The sequence below is a fragment of the Sinohyriopsis cumingii genome, chromosome 5, assembly GCF_028554795.1.
Source record: "Sinohyriopsis cumingii isolate HCF-2022 chromosome 5, ASM2855479v2, whole genome shotgun sequence".
Classification (NCBI taxonomy): Eukaryota; Metazoa; Mollusca; class Bivalvia; order Unionida; family Unionidae; genus Sinohyriopsis; species Sinohyriopsis cumingii.
Genome location: NC_142965.1, coordinates 2840679 through 2850788, shown reverse-complemented (window position 1 = coordinate 2850788; position 10110 = coordinate 2840679). Strand labels below are relative to the sequence as shown.

The 10110-nt window shown below is 35.1% G+C and overlaps 1 protein-coding gene across 1 annotated transcript; it reads left to right on the top strand.

Moving 5' to 3' along the window:
* The first annotated feature begins 1290 nt into the window (after positions 1–1290).
* Positions 1291–3668, top strand: LOC149798531 (uncharacterized). Its single transcript, XM_089956936.1, has 3 exons — positions 1291–1626; positions 2647–2683; positions 2976–3668. Exons 1-3 carry the CDS (start codon positions 1423–1425, stop codon positions 3092–3094), a joined length of 360 nt encoding a protein of 119 aa, XP_089813062.1. The 5' UTR covers positions 1291–1422; the 3' UTR covers positions 3095–3668.
* Positions 3669–10110: the final 6442 nt, after the last annotated feature.

The window sequence follows — 10110 nt, the reverse complement described above, 5'->3', positions numbered from 1 at the left end:
ACTTTTAAAGTTTACCAAATAATGTATTGCCTTAGAATTTGAAGCCTAATTTTAAAAAGAATGTACAGTATTGTAATTTAAATCCGAAATAGTCGTAAAAGTACTATCACAAATCGGAATGTATAGCGTATTCAAAATTAATTCCAATAGTGTTCCAAATGACCTAAAATCTTGAAAATGTTGATCTGCTAAAAATCTTGATGTATCACAGAGATATAATACAAACTGTTTCTAAATTAATTCATAATGATCCCAAAATAGAACTTTTGTCCAAAATTATTATTGAGCACTTGTGTAACGCCAGTGAATAATTTCAATACGCATAAAATCTCAAATTAAAACCTAAATTGATTCTACTTCGAATGCAACGATAAGAATAATTAATTCTTTCAATCGCTACGTGTATATAAAAATGTACCAGGATGTGGGCCAATTTTCAACAAATTCCTGAACAAAATCTCTTCTAGAACCTTCAAACTTCGACATAAATGTATTTATCTGTAAGTGGCAATAATCCTAATATATAATCTGTAATTACAGACAAAAATTAGCTATTTCATACTTTTGGAGCACTCCATTACGTTTCAGAAACAAAAAAAAGAACCATCATGCGACATATATAATGCAATAAAGAATACGAAACTATTTTTGGAGGAATATACATCCTAAAGAAAAAGGATATATGTCTATCAGCACATGCTTGATTTTCTGAGGCAGCCTTAGATTGATTGATACATTAAGTATTCCTTTATGACCTCTGATGTAATTGACATGCAGGTTGCGAGAGTTGTGTAGTCACGTGACTAGGAATGCAAATGGCCAGATCCAGGTAAAATATCAGTAATGATGTACTTTCGATTCATCTGTCAGCGGATTAAATATATAACGAATAATATGCTCGCAATTTCTGAGAAAATAAATCGTATTCCTATCGATTTCATGCAGGTATATCTCGATGAAAGGTCGTACAAGTTTGATAGGCCGGCTAGTAAGCGGCTACCCCATGCCGACACCAAATGATGTCGGCGAATTACAACTTTTCGATAGGCAATGGACTCTGACCCTACACCCCAATATAAAATGAATTGACCGAATTGACAGAGTTCTTGTTTGTAGTATGCCCTGTTCCCACAGCATCATCGAAAACACAGCATACAAAATAACTAAAAATCATGTCATAAATGGTGGACTTTAAATGTCGAAAGAAACGGCAAAAGGACGTACAAAGAACGGCAAAAGGACGTACAAACCTGATAATACTAGTGCAACCTGTAAGACACAGTCTAATACGTATCGAGATGGATCAGGCAAAGAAATACCGGTTATGTTCAACCTTTTCCGAATAACCGAGAAGAAAGGCAAACCTGTAAGAAGTTATTTTATATCGTCCTTACCATCAACTTCATCTTAACGATCGCGCTCATGGTAATTGTGTACTACTGGAAGAGCGCAGAAAGATCATTAACATTAGCTGTAAATGAATCGCATTGCTTTTGCCTACAATGTGAGGAAATATCTGTTCATCTACTTGATGATGATAACCTTCTGAATGACTTTGAAAGAAAAGATAATGGCACCAAATGTTGCACGACAGACACATCAAAAGTGAAACATCTAGTGCATCAGGTACTGGTTAGTTTCATCACCCATATCTCTCTCTCTCTCTCTCCAATGGAATAATGATTTTTATATATGAGATCCGATAGATTAAATTAATTAGTTAGATAAGATAGACTAGATAGGTAGGTAGGTAGGTAGTTTGGTAGGTAGGTAGATCTATAGATAGATATATTGGAAACCTTTAAAAATTATGTATGTTAATTTTAATTATCGGATAGGTATGATACAACTGCTAAGCTTTATTTCAGTCTTGCAATAATGCAAAACACCCAAAATATGACAATTTCTACATAAAACAGTTTCATTTTGTTTTAAGTTTTGTTGAAGAAATTCAATTTATGGGCTATTATGAAACATAAGACGTTGATTTAGTTATTAAAATTCTTGCTAAACTAATGAAACTACAGTTTTAAGAAAGTAAAGGTCTTTGCGATATGACTCGAACTTAATCGAATACTCAGTCTCATATTTTCCATATTTTCCATACAGTGACGGCTGAGTCTCTATAGTAAATGTTAAACAATGTGAAGTAAGTCAAACGGACAAAAGCAAACAAAATAGAGACCGTTACTTCTTTTTCTCAAGAGAGAAACAAGGAGATATAACAGTGATACTAATTAGCATATATGAGAATAAGTAGCAGATATATGCGGCTCTAAAATGTTTACTATAAATAAACTAAGGCCGCAAGATTTACTTCCTCTTCAAACTTTATGTCATATACAAAACTTTGTTTATCCCATCTGATGTCATACTTTAACAGTTTCATTTACTACTAGACTAACTCACATTCCATGATAAAATTTTTAAAATAAATATGCAGTTCAATAGTTAAATGTATCATAGCACCATTAATATCAGTCAAATTGGATTTTTTTAACAACTTATTTGATTCTTGAACTCGAAATAAATCAACCTCTCTCTCTCTCTCTCTCCATTTCTCTCTCTCTCTCTCTCTCTCGCTCTCTCTCTCTCTCTCTCTCTCTCCATGGTGTAAGAAATGACATGATGTTATGTAATTTGCAGTTTTTGGAACGAAAACACAGAATTTATATGGCTAAAGGTAAGACTCGTAATTTTATTCCAGTGTCTTTCACTTGCGTTTCAAACGTTTCAATTATTGTTTATTATTATTATTATTATTATTATTATTATTATTAATCAATATTATTATTAATATTATTGCAACAAAACATTTCTAAAGTTTTATCTTCCGTAATCGAACCCAATCAATTTTAAAAGCATTATTTTGCAATAAGAAGTTTTGTAAAATTTTCTTTGATTTCTTTCTTTGTTTTGTAATTCTCTTTCGCGATCGTAATGAAATATATCTGAGTCATTTCGTTAAATTTCAGAGGGAATCACTATTCCCAAATGTCCACATTATGAAAGTGGAAAGAGACCTGCCGGTAGAGTCGTAGGCGTACACCACATCAAGACAGGTATATTTGTCTTCCTACAGGAACAATCATAAGAATTTCTCATGAAAGTGAGAATACATCTGTTTCAAATGTATCGGACGTGGTAATAATTAACGTTTTCCTTCCCCCTCCACGTTATCGGACATTATTTATTACCGGCAGTCTATAAATATATGTAATTCAAAGAAAATAAGATGCATAAATACATATATCTTCTTCTATCCAAATTTCACTACACAAGTTGAAGACACACTTTCCATTGCAAGACCCTATAAGCGGATATGCAATAAATGTCATCTCATCTATCCGATCAATTCATTCTTGTCGTGTCCTATCATCAGTGCCAAAACTAATGTTATTTTTTGTGTTTCTTTTGATACAGTATGGAACATCAATGCCATCTTACCTATATTTGTTGCTATTCAAATTGCATTTAGTGTCATAAAGTAAAGTTATACACAGTTCGGAAAACGATTTTTATTGACATTGAAGATTGATTAAAAATCCAACAGTGAATTTCATGGCGTCCATTTGACGTTCATGACGTATGTCCGGTTCCAGATCACACGTCGAATGGTGAAAGAGCCATTAAGTATGAGGCGCCGTCGCGGACAAAAGCTGGTCCAATGAGACCGTTGCAATTAAATTTTAATGTTATATGTCGAGAATTCCAATTTCGCGTGTTGAATCAAATTACTTGTCCTTAAAGTTCTATTTCATTTTCCAGGTTAATGTTTTAGATTTTGTTGTTATAATTACACAGCAGTGGCTGAAATTTCAATGTCCTGTGTCGAGAATTCTTAATTCACGTGTTGAATCAAACTATTTGTGCTGAAAGTTCCATTTTATATGTCTAGTATTGAGATTTCATTTGTTCAATTACACAGCATTTATTGAAACTGTGATATCCAATGTCGTGTTTTTAGATTGTATCTTTTGAATTACACATCTGTTGTTGAAATGTTAATGTCATATCTCGAGCATTCCGATTTCACATGTAGAATCAAATTGCTTGTCTTTAAAGTTCCAATGTATTTTCTAGATTGAGATTGTTGAAAGTTCTATTTACACGGTCGAAGTTTTAGATTTTGTTGTTTGAATTAGACGGCGGTAGTTGAAATTTCAATGTCATATGTCGAGAATTTTTAATTCAAGTGCTGAATGAAACTCTTTTTGTTGAAAGTTCAATTTCATATTTATAGTATTTAGATTGTCTATTGAATTACACAGCGGGGATTGGACTTTTCATTGTGCTTGTCAGAATTTCTATTTTTTATAGTGAAATGTTATGTTTGTTAAAACTTACCTTTCACGATGAAATTTTCCTTGTTTAACAATTCAAAATATGGTCGAATAGTAGGATGTATCATTCGTGTATTCAGCTGTGAGGCGCCATTGCCTTGTATGCATTTACAGTTTGAAAGTTACCATTCACGAATCGAGAATTACTATGAATTTCCTCGCTAGAGGTCGCTCTTTTAAAACGGCGAGCATTAGTTTAAAACAAGGAGGCTGCTTGTCGATGTGGCTCGTTTCTTTTATGATGCGCGTAAATACGGTTACTGAAAGTATTGATCTTGCTAATGTTTTGACAAACTCTAGTAATGTGCTGCATGACTTAATTTTTAATGACATTAAAATTCTTGCAATTATGTTGCTTAAATGACAAGGCAGGTAAGCTTGAACCCTAATTTTGGTGACATTCTAACGGATCTAGCAGCCGACAGGAATGGATTGGATTCAGCTGCTAGCTTATTAGATGAGGGCAGAAGGGAAGTAGAGTAAAGCATCAACAGATTAGATCGGTTGTCTGCAAGGTCTAGAGCCGCAGCAGGACGAAGTGAGGAGTCTCTTTAGTTAAAGGATACACGCACGTGTTGCAAATGAACTTATGAAGTGTACGCAATTTGTGTTTGAAGATTAATATTCCAATATAATTCAGATATTTGTCTATGTTAATAAAGCTATAAAGAATTTCTTTTAGACTTGGTATGTATTCTTTTGAGTGATACTCTCTGCCAAGATATATTGATACTGTAAACTCATTCATCTAAATGTAATTAGCTAAAAATCAGATATCTGTATGTGATATTCCCTGTTTATAACCCTTTATAGCTGGACAACGAGCAATCTGACAGTTTCTCCTACATGCAACCACCAACACTGACAATTTGGACAACCACCAACACTGACAATTTGGACAACCACCAACACTGACAATTTGGACAAGCATCAACATATTAGATAGATACTAACAGAAACCCTGATCTGCGTTCTATTTATGTGTTTATGTTTTGTAACAGTATCATCAGATTCAATAAACTTATTTCTACTTCCAAACATCATATGAATACTACAGTAAATCTTCCAGCATATCACAAATATGGCTGCTGATGACGTCATTTGGGACATTTTTATGCACAAATTTAAAGTTGCATAAACCTGCCTAATATAAAATTGAATAGAAAAATAAAATACATGAGTGACGTAAAAATGTCCATATTTTTGGTTAGGTATAATAAAGAAAAACATAAAAATATCATTCACTGTATATATTTAAAATGTAGTCGTGCAGCTCACTAGTTACAGTTGCTTCAATAAAGAGCAACAAGATAAATATATAAACAGATATTGCATTGTATTGTCGCTCATCAAAATCAATCAACGGGAATATTCCATATCTTAAAATAACGTGGTTATTTTAGCGAGAGGGACCTCTAGCGAAGAAGCTCCTAGTAATTCTAGAACCATGAATGATAATTTTCGAACTGTAAAATGTAATGGGGCCTCATAATTGAATACACAAATGATATTCTTAACACTCGGTATTATTTTGAATTGTTATAGTAAACATTCTCATCGAGCAATGTAACTAGCAAGATCAACAAATATTTCACTATATAAAAATAGCAACTCTGATAAATCAAACCTTCAAGATGTGCAGCAATACAAATTCAATCACCGCTGTACACTTCAACAGCTAAAATCTAGAAGATCGACATTGGACATTGCAGATTCAATCGACGCTGTGCGATTCTTCAGCTAAAATCTAAATACTCGACATATGAAATAAAACTTCCAACCACCGCTGTACAATTCAACAGATAAAATGTAAAATTTCGACCTAGACAACGGAATTGTAAGGAAAAAGAATTTGATTCAACATGTGAAATTTGATTTCTAGACATATAACATTGAAATTTTAGCTGCAATGTTTCCGTTGGACCAGCTTAGAAGAAATCTTATATAATCAGCATTTGGTGCTTTTGACTTATTATATTTACAATAATGACACTATCAAGTCTTGTGGTACAGATTTTTATCATAAATATGTTGACCCATGGATGTCGCCGATCAAAGGTGGCTTAAAGAGAACGAGTGTGCAAAATTGACGCGTTGTTCTGTTCGAGGGCAAAATTATAATGCTTATAATAGGACGAATCGTCGATATTATACAGTTTAAATGCTACCTAAAATGTTTAGGACCAATATATTTCAAGATTCAGTAGTATTCTGGTGAGGTGGCATATATGACTTTTTTTGCATGTAACGGCTGCACTGGGACTTTAACACACATAGTTCGTGGCGTTCCACGATCATCTTTCGGTATGTCTCTCTCTCTCTCTCTCTCCCTTTTTCTGTATTCTTATATGGTGCACAATATCATGCTCAACCAAGCATAAACAATAACGTTGAAATACACAGATCTTTAAAATTTCTACGAAGTTAATTTATTTTCACTTGTGAATTTTGTTACCTTCGTGAAGCATATAAGTAAACAAGATGTCTTTGCTAAAACTAGTAACAAAGCATAGCCTTTTTAAGAATATTGCATTAATATTTTCTCAAGAAACTCATGCGTAATTTCTAGGATGCATGCCTAAATTGAGGCGAAAGAAAACATGTATAATTACTCTTTAGCAACAAACAATAAAATGCTGCCCAAATTATTCTGTACTGAATCTCCTCTTTCACAACCGAGAACACGCATCGACTGATTCAAATACACACATTATATGTGGTAAAAAGTAAGTGCAACGTATGGATAGAATAGTCATACGTTTTGAGTTATACTTCGTATTGCAAGAAAGAATAGTTCGTAGTATTTAAAGTGTTATGATTTTAATGTAATAGATAACTAAATTATGTGCATTAAATAGGTTCAGAAAAATAGGATCATGTTTGTTTTTGTCATTTACAGTAATTTATATTTGTATTTCTAGTAAAATGTGATTACGCTTAATTAGAAGATCACACAGTTATTTTGGTTTTATCTCACAGAGATAAGCTAACGCTTAACCGGCTTGAAGCAGCTGTTCCGTTTTTTAGTGCCGTTTTCATGATATTTGCGCTTGTTGCCTGTTTTCATCTTTGTTAGTGTGCTCATTATGTATTGGCTGTTAAATTCGTATGTGTTTCTTCATCTCCTTGTTTTGGAAACGAGAACAATTAGACTTTTTCTCAGCTGTCTTGCTCCACTGTTTTTGAACAAACCGCCATCACGTGATACTGGCCAGTCAACCCGTTTATGCTACGATGGACCCTCATTAATTGCTTTAAATTATCACTCCTTGGCTCTCCACGCTACATTGTGCTCTAGACTAAACAAACTGGGACTACATTCATCATTACCTAAATGTAAACAGAAGCGAAAAAAGAAACGTTATTTCAAAGCTGGCCGGCGTAGAACAGGAAGAAGAATCCCAGTTACCTCCCTTATTTCGGCTCAACAATTTAAAAACATTTTGACCGTTAATTTAGATAACCTAATTCAAATCCCTATTAGTTCGTCAACCTTTGTGTCAGCTATCGAAGAAATACCTCTACGCATTGCATTATTCAATGCCCAGTCAGTAGGACCACCGAAAAAGCGCACAGAAATAGTTAATTTTATCAACGACCAAAATGTTGATTCATTTTTCATGACAGAAACATATCTAAAGACATCAGGCGATGAACCCAAGTGTGCGGATCTAACACCCACTGGTTACTCCATTAAGTCGTTCCCCCGTAATTCTCGAGGAGGTGGAATTGCTGTCATCACAGATAACTCCATGATAAAACGTCTTAACTACACCACAACATTCAATTTGGACCACACATCGTTTGAACTAGTCCAAACCACACTCACACTGGAGCAAAGGTCAGTCCATTTTTTCTGCCTATACCGCCCTCCTCCTAGTAGAAAAACAAGCTGGCTGACTCTCTCTTTTTGGAGAGGTTTCCGAATCTCCTGGACTATGGAAATTTGATAGGTGGCAACCTGATTATTCTTGGAGATTTCAACTTTCACTTTGACTGTCCCAGAAGCTCAAATACATCAAACCTCATAGATTCCATTAATGTTTTCAACCTCAAACAGTCAGTTAACCAGCCCACCCAAAAACATGGTCACATTTTAGACTGGATTCTTCATAGACCTGATGATAACATTCTACGGTCATCCCTGGTATCCCATGACCTTGCCTCAGATCACCTCTGCATTATATGCCATCTTGACGTATCAGTCCCTAACCCTCTACCTTTATCTGCTACTAAGAGAAACCTCCGTATGATAAATAGAACCAAACTAATGCACGACATCCAAGCTAACCTAACAATTTGCTTACCTCCTACCACAGAACAACTCGATAACTGTCTGCGTTCATTGCTTGACAAACATGCCCCAGCTACCAAGTGCAGACTATCAATTCAAAAGTGTTCTCCATGGTATAGCAGTGTTAAGGACCAGCTTCGCACTGCTAAAAGAGACCGCCGTAAAGCTGAGAGGCTCTGGCTTTCCACCAGACTCACTATTCATAAGCAAATCTATGAAGTCGCTAAGAAGAATGTCACAAATATAGTCCATGCAGCGAAATCAGCCCACTATACTACTAAGAACATGTAAAGTTCCAGCTGCAAAGAGCTCTTCGAGATTACAAACAAGCTAATGTCAAGGAACAAATCAACACCACTTCCAACTATCTTCTCTCCAGTCGACTTTCCCGACATGTTTGCAAATTTCTTTCGTGACAAAGAACAAACCATTAGAGATAAGCTTGACACCACAATTTCAATTGACTCGTCGTCACCATACAGTTGGGATACAGAATTTGAGCGGCAACCATTAGCAGCATTTCAACCTATCTCTATGAATTTTGTACGTACAATCCTGATGACGAGTGCGCCAAAGTCATGCGAACTTGATCCAATTACAACATCAGTGCTGCTTGAGTGCTTAGATCCAGTACTGCCTTCACTAACTGATGTTATTAATACCTCCTCTCATCCGGGGAATTCCCATCATTTTTCAAAACTGCCATTGTAAAGCCTCTACTGAAGAAACCAACACTAGACCATAACGATTTAAAGAACTACCGCCCAGTTTCTAATCTCCCATCATATCAAAAATCTTAGAAAAATTTGTTCTATCCCAGCTTGTATCTCATCTAAACTCAAACAGTCTTTTTAGCAATATACAATCTGCATATCGCACTTATCACAGTACTGAAACTGCTCTTCTAAAAGTAGTTAATGACATTCTCTCTGCGTTGGATAGTGGAAAGATTACAGTCCTCACCCTCCTTGATTTGTCTGCATCATTTGACGCAATAGACCATGATATAATACTTCACCTTCTCCATCATGTATTTGGCATTCATGATACAGCCTTACTGTGGTTGAAGTCCTACTAGGTCAATAGGATACAAATTGTATCTGCAAATGGAATACACTCCAGCCCAGTTGATCTATGTTGTGGTGTTCCACATGAATCTGTTCTTGGACCTGTTCTCTTTATTCTGTACACTCAGCCACTCTCAAGTGTCATAGATCATCATCCAGTGTCTCACCAATTGTACGCTGATGACACCCAACTATACAAATCTAGCCACCCAACTGAAGTTGATGCTACCATCCAAGGTGTACAGAGGTGCATTTCTGATGTGAAATTATGGATGACATGTAACAAGCTGCAGATGAATGATGATAAAACTGAGGCCATTCTGATCACAACACAAAGACTTTCTCATTCACATCCTTTACCTCAAACAATAAATATCAGCAACGTCAACATTAAATTCACACAATC